The 19,044-nt window shown below is 43.9% G+C and overlaps 1 protein-coding gene across 1 annotated transcript in view; it reads right to left on the reverse strand.

Moving 5' to 3' along the window:
* LOC307011212 (serine/threonine-protein kinase WNK2) overlaps nt 1-19,044 on the reverse strand; it is an 81,816-nt gene that overhangs the window by 37,172 nt on the left and 25,600 nt on the right. The window contains exons 5-12 of the mRNA XM_079636621.1: nt 18,195-18,352; nt 8,350-8,438; nt 6,534-6,753; nt 4,172-4,424; nt 3,789-3,895; nt 2,783-3,415; nt 1,792-2,343; nt 384-494 (exon numbers count right to left, since the gene is read on the reverse strand). Coding sequence (XP_079492747.1) covers nt 384-494; nt 1,792-2,343; nt 2,783-3,415; nt 3,789-3,895; nt 4,172-4,424; nt 6,534-6,753; nt 8,350-8,438; nt 18,195-18,352 — 2,123 coding nt within the window. The remainder of the gene's footprint in view (nt 1-383; nt 495-1,791; nt 2,344-2,782; nt 3,416-3,788; nt 3,896-4,171; nt 4,425-6,533; nt 6,754-8,349; nt 8,439-18,194; nt 18,353-19,044) is intronic.

Consider the following 19,044-nt stretch of genomic DNA (forward strand, 5'->3'; position numbering starts at 1 on the left):
AATGTAGTTTTGCAGCACGACAGAAATTGCAGTAAATTCTGACATTTGCAAGAATGTAATATGAAGAGTGGCTCAGACCAATGCACTTTAAAACTTTTATCCTGGACGAGCCCCCCTATTATCAGGCAGATACCGTTATATCTATTGGTGCAATGAGTCACGCTTAAACATGCCTCATTGTTTTTGAAAACCTCCCTTTTCACAGTCTACACTACAAAACAGGATTTTCAAATGTACCCACGTTGAAAAGAGTTTGCAAAAAACGCTCAGTTTTCGCACGTCTCAGTGTGGATGAAAGGCCAAAATGTAGAGAAAATGCATTTCAAATGTATCCGTATTTGTGTAGACATCGCCTAAGCATAAGAGCCGGCAGTAGGGTGTACCTGTGTGAGGTAAGCTGCCACCTGTGGAGGGGGGACGGACTGTGTAAGAACACTGGACGTGGACTGTACTCTTTGCTGCCAGCTGTCCATTAGTTGTGTCTGAATGGTGAGCTAACGTGATTGAAAGAGAGAGAAATACAAGTGTGCAAAGAGAAAAACATGAGATGGTTTGCAGATGTAGGTTTTATTCTTGTCAGCTCAAAGTCAGTCTATTCTACAGTAGAGTTGTCAAATCCTGCTCTTGGAGATATACATTCCTGCACAGTTCATCTCCAACCCTAAACAACTATGCCTGCTAATTAAGATCTTAAGGAACACTTAATTACCAACAGTTTTGTTGCAGGGTTGGGACTGAACTCTATAGAACAGAGATATTCAACTCTGCTCTTTTCCTGCAAATTTTATTGCCAACCTGCTTTATCACATCTGATAGGCGATCCTAAAGAACTTGATTAGCTGGTTTGTGTGCATCTAATTAAGAGTTTGAGCTAAATGAATCAGAAAAGTAGGTCTCCAGGAACAGGATGTGTGCAGCGGAATAAACCGTTAAGACATGTCTTACAAGCTTTCTTTAAGAGTGGTCACTAAAATTGAAATAGCACAGTTTGTTTGTAATCACTGAGGGATCTAAAGAATCTCAATATTAACCTGTGTGTATGTTACTTTAAGAGAGCAATCATTGTGCATAGAGCAAATCTGTGTTGAGTTTTATTTTCTTAGTTTGTTATGATTTAATTTAATAATAATTTATTATCAGTCATTTATGTAGTTATCATTTGATTAATCATTTATTGTAACTTTTTATTGTTATTTGTCATTTTATGATTTTATATTTAATCTTATTTCCTTTCTATTGTTGTTTAACCCTATTATTGTGTGGTTTCAAGGATGTTTGGCTTTATGAGTTAGCGATAAGAGAATGTCTACATTTCAAGGTTTTTTTCAACATTGATTGAACATTTAACAGGATAGCCCTTTCCTAGCTTTCCCTGTCAAACTCTCAGGCTGACAGAAGACTAATGGCAGGGATTTGGGGTCCAGGGTTGGATCTAATACATCTGATATTTCTGTCATTGAGATCCATCCGATCTAACATTTTGGCGTAGTCGGCAGGATATCAGAAAACAGAAAATGTAACCGTTTACTTTTGGATGGATGAAAATACAGGCCAAAAGCTGGACAATATATAATTTATTTAGTGATGCCTGTACAACTTTGCCTGGTCATTGCCTTGCCTGGATCTTGAAGGCCAGAGTTGAGAACCCCTGATTTATACTTGGCCAGAATAAGCTGCCAATACAAACCAAAAAGACTAGACAGAAAGTGTGTCCGATCATTACAAGTGTATAAACTGAATCAGCCACATTGGTACACACATATTTGGTAGATAAGGTTGAAACAAGTGTACCTGCTGGAAAGATGGTGCCGAGCCTGCCTGGCTCAGATGCACAGGAGCAGTTTGCTGCAGGTTCGAGAAGTTGTGGAGTTGCCCGTCTGTTGTGGCATTCACAGGTGGTTGCGGCAAAAGGTGTAACGCAGGTGTTTGTTGAGGTGCTGATGAGACATGCTGCACGCTAGAGGCTCCACTCTGAACACTCTGATCCGCAGGCAGCGCTGCTTCTGATTCAGTGTGCTGCACAGGTGGAAATATTTGTGCATTGGCTAGCTCTGCTGTGGCAGGATGGTAACTCGGAGCTGTGGCACTCTGCGGCAAAAATGCAGGCTGAAGCGACACATGGGCCTGCGTGTTCAACTCTGCAGTCTGACTTGAAGACGCAAGCTGCTGTGGATTCATGGTTTGTGGTGCAGTCAATATGCCTGGCAGAAGTGCCAGCGGCTGGGGAGTGGACAGAATCTGTCCGGTGGGCTGTGCAGGGGTCTCGGAGGACGCAGGAGGGCAAGTCTGCACGTGTTGAGCTACGGAAGGTGCCGCCTGACTTTGGACTCTCAAAACGGCAGGCTGCAGAAGAATAGACAAACTATTGAAAACCGCATACACAGCTATTCCATATATATAAAACTACAGACACTTAAAGCTGCAATAGTGAGTAATATGAAGGCATGCATGCAGACCACACACAACCAGGTAAGTGATAATGAAAACATGAAGCGATTCACAAAGATGGTTAGCAGCATGACGTCAGGCACATTGCAAGCGTGGTTATTGGGTAGGTTTTGAGGGGAAAATGGACTCCGTTAGAGAACAGCAGTACCCACAGGACTTGGCGAGTACGGTTAAAGAAGTGGAGAAGAAGAACGCATTTAGATTTGAGAGAATTATTAAGTCCTAGAGGCCCCTGGGAGCAACAGCAGAACAACCACAAAGGATAGAGAAAACCACAGCACTTCCTCTATAAGCAGCAGGGTTACACCTTGTCCTCAGTTGCGGAGTGACCTACCACATGAGTCAGCGAGTTTTCGCCACCACAAAAACTTGCTCTGCGACGTGATGCCAATTCCTCACCAGGCGACTCCATGGCGGGCCCCTCATCACTGTGGCTGCGTGCAGGCCGATAGGACCCTCTTTCTGGCTTGGTCAGTGGGGCTCTTAGAAAGGCAAGAGCAGGCTGATGTTTGTGGCCTGTGATGTTCTCCAGAGATTTGTTGAGCTGGGAGAGGTTAGAGGTCTCATTGACAGAGTCCCTGCGAGCCCCTGTGGCTGAAAGCAGAAGTGAAGAATAGGGCGCATGTCTTCCATCTGCACAAGTCCCAAGTAGGAATAACGACAGGCAGGCCTGACATGGGGACGGTGGCTGGTGAGGGGTGGGGTTTAAAGAAAGGCGACGCCCCTTTCTCACCATTGAGACAGGCTCCTCCCCATTTTTCTCAGAGGACATTTCCACTAATGTGTCGCTATAGCGGCGGGTCGTAATAGGCAAAGGAACGGACAGCAAATTCATAGAGCCGGAACTTTCTAATCTTCTTTCTGTCGATTGGTCTGGGGGTATTTGAAGGAAGGAAGGGCTTGTGGGTCGGAGATGCCCACGGCTTCTGATCAAGTCATTTACAGAGGAGCTTGCATGATGTGGACCCTGGAAGAAAAGCCACTTCTCCAAACTATTATCATGAAATGACAAACAAGGATCTCTAGCACTGAGCTAATAATCAAATCAAGGACACAACAAACATTTTTACACTTGAGGAAATAGTGAGTGATGCTTGAATGAACAACTGCCCCATGCAAGGAATGCTACTTATAGGCAAACGAACTGTTTGATGACTAACACTGTCGAGTTACAAAGCTGCACAACAGTGTCATTATGAATGATGGTCTATATTTAGTATAATTCCTCTGTATAAAAGATATGCAAGTTCAAGCATGCATGGTACGTGCAAGCAGAGGAATGCAAACTTTACATATCAGCAGTTTATCATCAGTAACCATGATGGGTAAGCGATACGAACCTCCTGGGTTGCGGTGGAGACCGAATCCTGTAGTGACTGGTATATGACACTGTGCAGACCACTGCTGTGGGAGTCAGAGTACACGGTCGAACCGATGCCACTGTCAGCTAGAGGGAAACAGAGACACACACACATGGACTAAACACAACAAAGATCTGAGGCAATCAATGCCAGTCTTGTCCCTCAGATTGGATATTGGTGTAAGTGAGTCTCTGACAATGTTAAAGTCAGCACGAAACGTAAGTTGAGCTACAGTAGTCAACATGTGAAGTGGATCAAAAAAAGTTAATCAAAGTTGTCCTAAGACAAAATTAATTTATAACTTTGATGAAAGGTTTTGATCCACTTCAAATGTACTGTAGTTCACAGGCGCACACGCTTACATGTGGTGGATGTAGTCATGGCACTAAGTTGGCACACGCGAGCATGCTGGTCCACTTCAGTCTCTTCGGGCTCCACCAGACAGGGCGGTTCGCAGAGGACTGGTACCGTCCCGGCTGGCATAGACGGGGCAGTGCCACCCTGAGACGCCCTCGGCACCGTCCTTTCCCTGCGCCATTTGATCAGAGCCACCCTGTCACGGATAGACTTGCCCACAATCTTTGCATCGCTCTCATGGAAGAAACCGGACTCAACCTGACAGAAGCACAAGAGGGGGCTGGTGTGAACGCATTTTTAGAGCAGACAGGAAGAAATGAGGGCTCTATTTTAGGAACAGAGGAATGAATCTCGCAGTATTACAGGAACATTTCACAAAGACATGCAGGAGTCAGTGGGGGAAAGCTTCAACTAGACTATGAATATGACTAATGAGACCAAGAATAATTGTTTTAAAAAAGAGAAAAGGAAACTTTTGTTGTGCTGTCTCTACTAAATACATTTAAATAAAAAAATAAGTTGAAAAAATATTCAATATATATATCATTTAAAAAAAATGACAGTATTTAAATTGAAAAATAATTGTTTTTTTCAATACATAATCAGCAATGAGAATTACCAGAATTAAAAAAAGAAAACAAAGAAAAAAGGAAATCATGGTTGCTTTTGTTGTGCGGTCTATAATTAATCAATTAAAAAAATTGTTGAAACATAACATTTAATACATTATTTTAAAAGTTACATGGTTTTTATTTACATAAAAAAATATTGCTGCGTTAATAAACAATTAACAAAATTATGAAGTACTAGAATTACTTTAAAAAAGGGGGAAAAGGGAATCATGGCTGCTTTTGTTGTGCGGTCTCCAATACGTTTAAATAAAAATAAGTTGATAATGAGATTTAATACATATGTATAATATGGGGGGGGAGGAAATCATGGTTGCGTTTGTTGTGCTGTCTCTAATAAATTAAATTAAATCTGAATGATTTACTCATTTAATTTCTCCCTACAGAGAATTGTGGGGAGAAATGTACTGAACATTCATTAAAAGGAAAGTACTGGTAATTCAGTCTTTTTGTGAGATTCCCTGAAATGCATGACGGGTTTTGTGTAAAAGGGCAAAATGTAAAGATCAATATCTGTGTACTGAACAAACATCTGACAGGCTGAAGCGTGGTTTGTGCCGATCGGTGTGAATATCAGCTTTTTCGCTTTAGCAAACATTCACACAAATTACAATGCTCAGATTACAAGACACAGGATTACGGCAAAAAAGGATTTTCCAATCCGAACTGGGTCCAGAAGGCCACACACTGTACGCAAGACCACGGTTTATATATAAAGTGCACGAGCGGCTGCTAGCATGAGCGTATCTAGCTTGAAGATCTGGGAACAGGTTTGGTCGGAGTTCCTCAGAAAGCGAGGGAGGTTGTTATGAATCTCAAACTCAGGACCAGATCAGATCTAAGCCGGAAGATGGCATCGCAGGCGGAGGTTACGAGAGGAGAGAAAGGGCTTTGTTAAGGGAATAAACATCCACCTCTCCAATGGAATAATCCAGATCTGGCCAGAACATTATTCCGTTCAAAATTCATTTCAATTCTGCTGCGTTTCATAATGGAGGCGTGAAATATCTCTAGATCAGTCATAGCTAAGAGACAATAGAGACAGGAAGACATCAGATTTCATGAGCCATGGTCACATACCACAGGCAAATCTGGTTTAATCTGGTTATTTTCTAAATGAACAGTTCTGGCTCACTTTCTGACAGAATAAACACACCTGAAAGTAAATGTTGGGTTGAAAATATTGATTCTCATTTTGATAAACCGATATTGATTCTTCAATCCCAAGTTTGATCTTTTAGTCAGCGCTGCTTTCAGTTGATGATGCGGGAACTAAACTTCACTAAATACTATTTAAAACTCATATTATCACGATAAGCTTTGATATTTTTGATACGAAACAAAGCTTCAGGTTCAGTCCATAAATGTGTGTGTGTTTGTGTGTGTGTGTGTGTGTGTGTGTGTGTGTGACAGATGAACCGATCATCTCTTCCTCTTCACTACTAGTTCCAGCAGCAAATAAACATGATGAACATCAGGAGGAATGTTGAAAGATCCCGAACAACTTCCTGAAATCAATCATGTCTCATATAATCCATCAGTCAGTGTTTCAACCGTCAGTAACCATGAATCATGGTGAATGAAATTTATATTAGGAATTTATACTTAGAAATTTATATTAAAATATTAGGAAGCTGGATTCGGATCTGGGCCGCCCACGTTAGCATGACGCACAACAAGTGCAGTTGTATGTTCTACGGTACAGTGTGGTGACGAGGGTGGAGTCAGTAACACACACCATCTCCTGCGCCACGGCTTCGGGAACCTCCTTCTCCAGGTCAAAGCTGAACTCGATGGCTCCTCCGTCCCTGTACTTGCCCTTCAGCCGGCGGGGATCCTCCACCCACAGCTTCAGCGCGATGGACGTCTTCATCCCGTCGTCTTCCTCCGCCAGCTCCACCCGCACACCCGTGTCCTCGGCGAAGAACGCGTGATTCAACAGGTCCTTGATGGTGTAGCTGTGGAGAGACAGATGCGGAGACGTCACCGGTCTTGTTTTAAAGAAGACATTTAGCATATTTTTGTAGAAGTTAAATAAATTAAGAAAGTTGAACAGAAAAAAAGTTATAGAAGTTGGAGTTTATGAAAATGCACAATCTTAAAAATTTAATTATTTATATTTTATATAAAATATATATTTTCAAAACCGGGTGGACTCTAAAACTGCAAAGAAATCAAAGGCAAAAATCTGAAGAAGTTGTGTTTTAAATGTTAGGTTGATATCTCTTGAAATGAGCGTTCAGTGAGATGTAGTTTGGGCGCAGTACCACACTTCTCCACTAGTGGACATTACTGCCCATATAAGGGCGCCTCCATCTCCATATGTGGTTTGAGTCTGAACCATTATTTTTACAATTTTCATACAATTTATGAAGTAGACATCCTATTCAGAAGTAGTGTTGGAAGTTTGGCAGATTTTGAAATGAATTCAACCTCTAAGAAACAGAAGATCACTTATGTGCATTATAGCTCGCCGCCACATCACTAATGCTGAATCTATTATTGTTTTCTTTATATTTAAAACATTTTAAGACCTTTTTGTCTAAAATAATTGAACGGATGCTATCTTTTAAACTCTTGGCATGAAAACAAACTGAGGTTTCTACCATTCTTTCATGATTTTTCATGTTCATCACTATTTCAAAATAAAGGTCTGAACACGCCTTAGGAGTATGAACATATTCTTGTTGCAAATTGATAAATTAGGGCTCAGTTATGAAATTATAAAAATCAGTCACCAAATATGTAAACTAGAGATTATAAGCTTTCAAATGATATATAGTTTGTCAAGATTAGTTTAGGTTTATATAGGATATTACTGTTTTAAATATGTAATGGATGTGGTTACAAAAAAAGGTTAAAAATTAAAACCAAAATAAGTTTATGAAAATGATTTATGAACACTATTATATATATATATATTTAAAAAAATTCAGGAAGATTTAGTTTGGGGCAGTAACAGATTTTCCCTGTTAGATGCAGCAAAACTGCTGCACACAACGGTTGGATTTAAGTCTTTATCTCTCATTTATTACAAGCACACACACACACACACACACACAATGTATTACACACACACATCCATACCTACACAATTATAGTTGCATAATTAATCTAATTGGCTTTATAATATGCAGAAGCAGAAAACAGGAATACAGCGAGTGTTTGACAAACCTGAGAAAATGGCACTGGTATTTTTTTTTTACAATTTAAAATGTTGATGCCTTGCCAACAGAATGAAAGTCTATTAATAAAGATTGCATCATTTTATAGTTAAATGGCCCTGCAATAAAAAAAAATGCGGTTTTAATGGGCAATTTTATCCTTAAGGTCCTGAGAGGAACTATTTTGTGTTTCTAGTGCAAAATAGATTTTTTTTTAAAGGAGATGGCTGTGAAATTACAATAGAAATACACACCTGTGCCCAAATGTATACAGTCGGCATTAACACAGGCAAAATGATAAACATAAAAATTAATATCCAGAAGGATGCAAAAGGGTAAAATGACGAGTCGTAGTAATGATAGTGACTCGAGAAGCCGCCGGCCACTCACCGCTCCTCCTTCTTCTGACAGATGCACTCGCCGATGATCTCCTTCACCTCAGGGTCCATCACCTTGTTATAACTGGCAGGCTTCACTCCCTGAGAGACACAAGAAGAGCCGTTACTGTAGGACACACCACACGTGTTCGTGAGGACCCAACCTGAGGCTGTCATTGGCTGATGATCTCCTCCTTCAGTGAGAGCTGAACTCTGATCCACAGCGACTGAAGCGTAGCGATCCTCAGGTTATCACGGCAGAAACATTCAATCGCAGTCGCAAAAAGCTATCGTTCAACTTAGAGTATAGTCCACGAGTTCTATGGACTATTTTTAATGTGAAATTTTGGTGAGATTTTTTTCTTCTTTATGCATTATCGCTGTATGAAAAAAATATTATTTTGTGCTCAATAGAAAAGCAAACACCATCAGACAGGTTTGAGAGTGAATTATAGTCGTATGGAACTGTAATGTGGTCAAAAATCGTCTGAAAAATAATCTGTCAATGTTCGAATGCACCGTATTTATTTGTTTTTTAATTGAACAAATGTTACCAGTGAACAACATTATGGGCCCTATCTTACACCCAGCGCAATTGACTTTGTACACAACGCATGTATATCATTCCTATTCTGCACCCGCGCACAGCGGACTCTTCCCTCCACAGACACACGTCGGTAAATTAGGGAATGAACTTGAGGTTCAGTGAAAAGAGGAGTGTGTTCCGGCGCAAACGTTCCCTGGTGATATTCTGCAGTTCCAGAAAACAACTCCGCCACTGACCAGGAGAAACCCAGTCTAAAGACAGCGGCGCCGCGCGTTAGTCATATGCTATTTTAAGGGCGCGTGCTTGGCCATTATATAGCGTGTGAACAACACACACACTTTGCTTCTCTCATCTAAACAGACGCAGCAGTTTTCATTTTTGCACATCATACATTATTACAAGGAAACATATTAACACACGAGGAAATCATTGTTGTGTCCGTGAAGATGTGAAAAAAATAGGCATAAATCTAGATTACACATTTACCCAAATTATTATACGCCTGTTTAACCGAAGCTAATGTGTGTGTGTTTCTCCATCATCCTCATACAATGTCACTTCTCTGTGTTTTACGGCCCTGACGAGAGCGTCGGTCTCCTCGCCTGTGAACCGCTCCTGGCGCGCGCCGGCAAACCCGCCGTTATAATAGCAATCCGCCGTTATAATAGCGATCCGCCGTTATAATAGCGATCCGCCGTTATAATAGCGATCCGCCGTTATAATAGCGATCCGCCGTTTTAATAGCGATCCGCCGTTATAATAGCGATCATAGCGATCCGCCGTTATAATAGCGATCCGCCGTTATAATAGCGATCCGCCGTTATAATAGCGATCCGCCGTTATAATAGCGATCCACCGTTATAATAGCGATCCACCGTTATAATAGCAATCCGCCGTTATAATAGCAATCCGCCGTTATAATAGCGATCCGCCGTTATAATAGCGATCCACCGTTATAATAGCGATCCGCCGTTATAATAGCAATCCGCCGTTATAATAGCAATCCGCCGTTATAATAGCGATCCGCCGTTATAATAGCGATCCACCGTTATAATAGCAATCCGCCGTTATAATAGCGATCTGCCGTTATAATAGCGATCCGCCGTTATAATAGCGATCCGCCGTTATAATAGCGATCCGCCGTTATAATAGCAATCCGCCGTTATAATAGCAATCCGCCGTTATAATAGCAATCCGCCGTTATAATAGCAATCCGCCGTTATAATAGCAATCCGCCGTTATAATAGCGATCCGCCGTTATAATAGCGATCCGCCGTTATAATAGCGATCCGCCGTTATAATAGCGATCCGCCGTTATAATAGCAATCCGCCGTTATAATAGCGATCCGCCATTATAATAGCAATCCGCCGTTATAATAGCGATCCGCCGTTATAATAGCGATCCGCCGTTATAATAGCGATCCGCCGTTATAATAGCGATCCGCCGTTATAATAGCGATCCGCCGTTATAATAGCGATCCGCCGTTATAATAGCGATCCGCCGTTATAATAGCGATCCGCCGTTATAATAGCGATCCGCCGTTATAATAGCGATCCGCCGTTATAATAGCGATCCGCCGTTATAATAGCGATCCGCCGTTATAATAGCGATCCGCCGTTATAATAGCAATCCGCCGTTATAATAGCGATCCGCCGTTATAATAGCGATCCGCCGTTATAATAGCGATCCGCCGTTATAATAGCGATCCGCCGTTATAATAGCGATCCGCCGTTATAATAGCGATCCGCCGTTATAATAGCAATCCGCCGTTATAATAGCGATCCGCCGTTATAATAGCAATCCGCCGTTATAATAGCAATCCACCGTTATAATAGCAATCCGCCGTTATAATAGCAATCCGCCGTTATAATAGCAATCCGCCGTTATAATAGCGATCCGCCATTATAATAGCAACCGCCGTTATAATAGCAATCCACCGTTATAATAGCAATCCGCCGTTATAATAGCAATCCGCCGTTATAATAGCAATCCGCCGTTATAATAGCAATCCGCCGTTATAATAGCAATCCGCCGTTATAATAGCAATCCGCCGTTATAGCAATCCGCCGTTATAATAGCAATCCGCCGTTATAATAGCAATCCGCCGTTATAATAGCAATCCGCCGTTATAATAGCAATCCGCCGTTATAATAGCGATCCGCCGTTATAATAGCAATCCGCCGTTATAATAGCAATCCGCCGTTATAATAGCAATCCGCCGTTATAATAGCAATCCGCCGTTATAATAGCGATCCGCCGTTATAATAGCGATCCGCCGTTATAATAGCAATCCGCCGTTATAATAGCAATCCGCCGTTATAATAGCAATCCGCCGTTATAATAGCGATCCGCCGTTATAGCAATCCACCGTTATAATAGCAATCCGCCGTTATAGCAATCCGCCGTTATAATAGCGATCCGCCGTTATAATAGCGATCCGCCGTTATAATAGCAATCCGCCGTTATAATAGCAATCCGCCGTTATAGCACTCCGCCGTTATAATAGCGATCCGCCGTTATAATAGCAATCCGCCGTTATAATAGCAATCCGCCGTTATAATAGCGATCCGCCGTTATAATAGCGATCCACCGTTATAATAGCGATCCGCCGTTATAATAGCAATCCGCCGTTATAATAGCGATCCGCCGTTATAATAGCGATCCGCCGTTATAATAGCGATCCACCGTTATAATAGCAATCCGCCGTTATAATAGCGATCTGCCGTTATAATAGCGATCCGCCGTTATAATAGCGATCCACCGTTATAATAGCGATCCGCCGTTATAATAGCAATCCGCCGTTATAATAGCAATCCGCCGTTATAATAGCAATCCGCCGTTATAATAGCAATCCGCCGTTATAATAGCGATCCGCCGTTATAATAGCGATCCGCCGTTATAATAGCGATCCGCCGTTATAATAGCGATCCGCCGTTATAATAGCGATCCGCCGTTATAATAGCGATCCGCCGTTATAATAGCAATCCGCCGTTATAATAGCGATCCGCCATTATAATAGCAATCCGCCGTTATAATAGCGATCCGCCGTTATAATAGCGATCCGCCGTTATAATAGCGATCCGCCGTTATAATAGCGATCCGCCGTTATAATAGCGATCCGCCGTTATAATAGCGATCCGCCGTTATAATAGCGATCCGCCGTTATAATAGCGATCCGCCGTTATAATAGCGATCCGCCGTTATAATAGCGATCCGCCGTTATAATAGCAATCCGCCGTTATAATAGCGATCCGCCGTTATAATAGCGATCCGCCGTTATAATAGCGATCCGCCGTTATAATAGCGATCCGCCGTTATAATAGCGATCCGCCGTTATAATAGCGATCCGCCGTTATAATAGCAATCCGCCGTTATAATAGCGATCCGCCGTTATAATAGCAATCCGCCGTTATAATAGCAATCCACCGTTATAATAGCAATCCGCCGTTATAATAGCAATCCGCCGTTATAATAGCAATCCGCCGTTATAATAGCGATCCGCCATTATAATAGCAACCGCCGTTATAATAGCAATCCACCGTTATAATAGCAATCCGCCGTTATAATAGCAATCCGCCGTTATAATAGCAATCCGCCATTATAATAGCAATCCGCCGTTATAATAGCAATCCACCGTTATAATAGCGATCCGCCGTTATAATAGCAATCCGCCATTATAATAGCAATCCGCCGTTATAATAGCAATCCGCCGTTATAATAGCAATCCACCGTTATAATAGCGATCCGCCGTTATAATAGCAATCCGCCATTATAATAGCAATCCGCCGTTATAATAGCAATCCGCCGTTATAATAGCAATCCGCCATTATAATAGCAATCCGCCGTTATAATAGCAATCCACCGTTATAATAGCAATCCGCCGTTATAATAGCAATCCGCCGTTATAATAGCGATCCGCCGTTATAATAGCGATCCGCCATTATAATAGCAATCCGCCGTTATAATAGCAATCCGCCGTTATAATAGCAATCCGCCGTTATAATAGCAATCCGCCGTTATAATAGCGATCCGCCGTTATAATAGCGATCCGCCGTTATAATAGCAATCCGCCGTTATAATAGCAATCCGCCGTTATAATAGCAATCCGCCGTTATAATAGCAATCCGCCGTTATAATAGCGATCCGCCATTATAATAGCAACCGCCGTTATAATAGCAATCCACCGTTATAATAGCAATCCGCCGTTATAATAGCGATCCGCCGTTATAATAGCGATCCGCCGTTATAATAGCGATCCGCCGCTATAATAGCGATCCGCCGTTATAATAGCGATCCGCCGTTATAATAGCGATCCGCCGTTATAATAGCGATCCGCCATTATAATAGCGACCGCCGTTATAATAGCAATCCACCGTTATAATAGCAATCCGCCGTTATAATAGCAATCCGCCGTTATAATAGCGATCCGCCGTTATAATAGCGATCCGCCGTTATAATAGCGATCCGCCGTTATAATAGCGATCCGCCGTTATAATAGCGATCCGCCGTTATAATAGCGATCCGCCATTATAATTGTTACGAAGGTGAGGAAGGACGAACCCAATCGCAGACAGTAGTCAAGGCAACACGATTTATTATACAAATAACAGGGAAAACAAAGCCCACGAGGGGGCAAAACAGGACAGGACTATGGTGACTAACTAGACAAAGACACTGACAAAATACTAGAAGACAAACAACTGATACTAGAAATAGCTCAACAAGGTTACTCACAAACTTGACATGGATTAACAATGAACCGACACAGGACAGCAAACACAAGGGGATTAAATAGGGAGACTAATGATAACAAAACAGGTGACACAGGTAAAGCAATAATGACGAGACTAATGATAACAACAGGTGACAAAGGTAAAGCAATAATGACAAAACGAGGAAACAAGGAGGGCGGGGCTAGATGACGAGACAACACAAGCACATGGCCCAACAAGGCCATGTGTTTGCACATAAAACATGGGTCTGTCATGATCCTGCCTCAAGACTTAAAGAAAGACAAGGACTAGATGGCAGAATCATGACAGAACCCCCACCTTAAGGAGCGGCTTCCAGACGCTCCTCAAGGGAACATCAAACACGGGACATGACAGACTGAGACAAAGACACAAACCAACTAAACATGACAAACAACAATAAAGGCATACACGAAAACACGACAACAGGGTTGGGATGCAACAATAAAAATAACAAACAAGGGAGGGGGGGCGGGGGAACAAGAGAGTTCATGGGGGAATGTCCAGGGTGGGTGGATGGGACTGTGGTCTTGGGTCTTCCGGACGAGGGCTGTGGAGAAGGAATCCGGGCAGGCTTGGATGGGGACACACGAGGAACAGTCTTGGGGGAAACAGTTCGGGGCGGAGTGCAGACAGGGCTGACCGGGGAAACACAAGGCGACTTGATAGGGACAACAGGGGGCGGCGATACGGGACGAATCTTGATGGGGGAAACAGTAGGAGATGAAGCAGGACTCAAGACAGGGGATGTAGTAGGAGGCTGGGCAGTGGAGAGAGGCAATGCAGCAGCAGGCTGCGGAGCTGGAACAGGGTCATAGAACTCAGAAACAGCAATCCGAGCAGCCGACTCAGGAACCGCAATCCGAGCAGCCGACTCAGGAACCGCAATCCGAGCAGCCGACTCAGGAACAGCCCTCTCTGCAGCTCTAGGCACGGGGTCTGGGGACAAGACAGGCTTGACAGGGACTTCTAGGATCTGGACGAGACGTGACAAATAATCAGACAGGGTCTTGGCAGCAATGACGACAGGCATCTCCTGACTAGCTGAAACTGACTGTAACACTGCTTTAGCAGCAGAATCGGCCGCGGCTCTCTCTTCAGCTCTCACGACTGCAGACTCATGAGCAACCCTCTCTGCTGCCGGCACTGGAACAGCGTTGACTGAAGCGGGCTCTGGAACAGCGTTGACTGAAGCGGGCTCTGGAACAGCGTTGACTGAAGCGGGCACTGGAACAGCGTTGACTGAAGCGGGCACTGGAACAGCGTTGACTGAAGCGGGCACTGGAACAGCGTTGACTGAAGCGGGCACTGGAACAGCGTTGACTGAAGCGGGCACTGGAACAGCGTTGACTGAAGCGGGCACTGGAACAGCGTTGACTGAAGCGGGCACTGGAACAGCGTTGACTGAAGCGGGCTCTGGAACAGCGTTGACTGAAGCGGGCTCTGGAACAGCGTTGACTGAAGCGGGCTCTGGAACAGCGTTGACTGAAGCGGGCTCTGGAACAGCGTTGACTGAAGCGGGCTCTGGAACAGCGTTGACTGAAGCGGGCTCTGGAACAGCGTTGACTGGAAGAGCCATCGCGGACTCAGGGGGAGACAGAGATGGAGGACAGAAAGCTCCCTTCTTCCTCTTCTTTCTCCTTGGCCGCGGAGCAGAGACCAAAACCAGGCTTGTGACCGGTAGGGGAATCTCAGCAGGGACCATAACTGGTGCTGGGAGGACAGACTCTGGCAGGGTTGACTCCGTCGCTGAAGACTCCGAAGCAGACTCCCACGAGATCCGTCTCCCTCGCTTGCCGCGGAGACTTACAGGGGCGAATGACGCTTTAGGAGTCGAAGTGGGGGACCCCTGTTCCTCCTGCGTAACAACGCCTAAGATGCGACTCTCCTGGATCACAGGCAGACGGGCAGAGGGTGGAGATCCCAAGGAAGTAGTGTGTTGATCCTCCTGGGAGAAATGATCCCAGAGTCGGGCATAGTTCCTCAGGATCCACTCACCCTCGGACGGGATCGGACAGTTGACCCTCTCTCTGTCGGTGGGGGCCGACAACCACCATTGTTCCGGTTGTAGCCGGGAGGACATGCTGTCTGCTGGGTTCCTCTTTGTTCGGTTCATTCTGTTACGAAGGTGAGGAAGGACGAACCCAATCGCAGACAGTAGTCAAGGCAACACGATTTATTATACAAATAACAGGGAAAACAAAGCCCACGAGGGGGCAAAACAGGACAGGACTATGGTGACTAACTAGACAAAGACACTGACAAAATACTAGAAGACAAACAACTGATACTAGAAATAGCTCAACAAGGTTACTCACAAACTTGACATGGATTAACAATGAACCGACACAGGACAGCAAACACAAGGGGATTAAATAGGGAGACTAATGATAACAAAACAGGTGACACAGGTAAAGCAATAATGACGAGACTAATGATAACAACAGGTGACACAGGTAAAGCAATAATGACAAAACGAGGAAACAAGGAGGGCGGGGCTAGATGACGAGACAACACAAGCACATGGCCCAACAAGGCCATGTGTTTGCACATAAAACATGGGTCTGTCATGATCCTGCCTCAAGACTTAAAGAAAGACAAGGACTAGATGGCAGAATCATGACAATAATAGCGATCCGCCGTTATAATAGCAATCCACCGTTATAATAGCGATCCACCGTTATAATAGCAATCCGCCGTTATAATAGCAATCCGCCGTTATAATAGCAATCCGCCGTTATAATAGCAATCCGCCGTTATAATAGCGATCCGCCGTTATAATAGCGATCCGCCGTTATAATAGCGATCCACCGTTATAATAGCAATCCGCCGTTATAATAGCAATCCGCCGTTATAATAGCAATCCGCCGTTATAATAGCAATCCGCCGTTATAATAGCAATCCGCCGTTATAATAGCAATCCGCCGTTATAATAGCGATCCGCCGTTATAATAGCGATCCGCCGTTATAATAGCAATCCGCCGTTATAATAGCAATCCGCCGTTATAATAGCGATCCGCCGTTATAATGACGTTATAATAGCGATCCACCGTTATAATAGCGATCCACCGTTATAATAGCGATCCACCGTTATAATAGCAATCCGCCGTTATAATAGCAATCCGCCGTTATAATAGCAATCCACCGTTATAATAGCGATCCACCGTTATAATAGCGATCCACCGTTATAATAGCAATCCGCCGTTATAATAGCGATCCGCCGTTATAATAGCGATCCGCCGTTATAATAGCGATCCGCCGGTATAATAGCGATCCGCCGTTATAATAGCGATCCGCCGTTATAATAGCAATCCGCCGTTATAATAGCGATCCGCCGTTATAATAGCGATCCGCCGTTATAATAGCGATCCGCCGTTATAATAGCGATCCGCCGTCATAATAGCGATCCGCCGTTATAATAGCAATCCGCCGTTATAATAGCAATCCGCCGTTATAATAGCGATCCGCCGTTATAATAGCGATCCGCCGTTATAATAGCGATCCGCCGTTATAATAGCGATCCGCCGTCATAATAGCGATCCGCCGTTATAATAGCAATCCGCCGTTATAATAGCAATCCGCCGTTATAATAGCAATCCGCCGTTATAATAGCAATCCGCCGTTATAATAGCGATCCGCCGTTATAATAGCAATCCGCCGTTATAATAGCGATCCGCCGTTATAATAGCAATCCGCCGTTATAATAGCAATCCGCCGTTATAATAGCAATCCGCCGTTATAATAGCGATCCGCCGTTATAATAGCAATCCGCCGTTATAATAGCAATCCGCCGTTATAATAGCAATCCGCCGTTATAATAGCGATCCGCCGTTATAATAGCAATCCGCCGTTATAATAGCAATCCGCACTTATAATAGCGATCCGCCGTTATAATAGCAATCCGCCGTTATAATAGCAATCCACCGTTATAATAGCGATCCGCCGTTATAATAGCGATCCGCCGTTATAATAGCGATCCGCCGTTATAATAGCAATCCGCCGTTATAATAGCGATCCGCCGTTATAATAGCAATCCGCCGTTATAATAGCAATCCGCACTTATAATAGCGATCCGCCGTTATAATAGCCATCCGCCGTTATAATAGCGATCCGCCGTTATAATAGCAATCCGCCGTTATAATAGCGATCCGCCGTTATAATAGCGATCCGCCGTTATAATAGCAATCCGCCGTGGAACAAGCGCGCCGGCTCTTAAAGGGAATGTGAGAGGACGCTCTGATTGGTTTATTTCACGTTACGCCCAAACCACACCTATGAGTAATGAAGCGACTTCAGACCAACACATTTTAGATTTGCGTCGGGCCGGGATCCGCCCACAGAGTTACTTGCGTTTCAGGGCGTTACAATAGGGCCCAATATCTCATTTAGTGTCATGAATTTTTTTTTTTTTCGGGGTGCGACAGTAATAGTAAACCTCTTTTTTTAGGACCACGGAGACGGATATCGGTGTGTGTAGAAACACGCTCTCAGACATCACATCAGTCCCAGTGTTCCTCCATCAGTGACAGATGGCAGTAGTGTTGAGGAGCGTGACTTACACTGGTGACCTTGCGGTAGATCTGAGCCGCGTTCTGGCACTCGGAGTACGGGTATTCAGACGTGGCCATCTCCAGCATGCACATGCCGAACGCATAGACGTCCACGGCCTCGTCGTAATGCTCCTCGTACATCTCCGGGGCCATGAACTCCGGCGTACCTGGCGAGGTCAAAGGATGACATGATCTTCTGATACACAGAGAAACATACGCACGCAGTTCTGCAATGGTAAACATGTAGCGGTTACCCCGGTTATCTGTATAAGGTACTTTAGTGCATCAGTGATGCGCGGGTCAATGCATAAACAACCCGCACCCGACCGACGTTTTCAACTAACCCGTCCGCAACTCGGACCGCAACGAAAAGAAAGAAAATATTGTACCCGACCCGCTTCCAGACCCGCATTTTTTAAAAGTAGCTAGTAAATGCTCATCGCGTCATTGGGCCATAGACGCAGGAACTAGGGGTGCGCATTTTTCTGAATGCTGTATGATAGCCTATCGCGTTATGTAATAAAGGCTTGATTTATTCATTTATTTCATTTCATTTTCTTAACAATTAAGATGCTGCATGTGTTTATCCAGTCTAATCAAAGTGTGCGTCTCTCCCCCGACTTTCCCAACAACCCCCCCCCCCCCAGCAAATACATAAAACTGACATTACTGAGCTATATGCGTTTAAAAGTAGCCTATTAAAATGGCACAATGGCATTGCTCAGTTCAACGTGTTGGGAAATCGGGCATTTTGTCCCGCGTCAGCTTTTATTCAAAAGTTAATAACGCTCAACATTCAAAAGGTGAATAAGGATTTCCCGCTGTCATCTGCAGACTGAGCTCGTGCGTCATCATCTTC

Source organism: Phoxinus phoxinus (assembly GCF_949152265.1).
Source record: "Phoxinus phoxinus genome assembly, chromosome: 15".
In the NCBI taxonomy this organism is placed as follows: domain Eukaryota; kingdom Metazoa; phylum Chordata; class Actinopteri; order Cypriniformes; family Leuciscidae; genus Phoxinus; species Phoxinus phoxinus.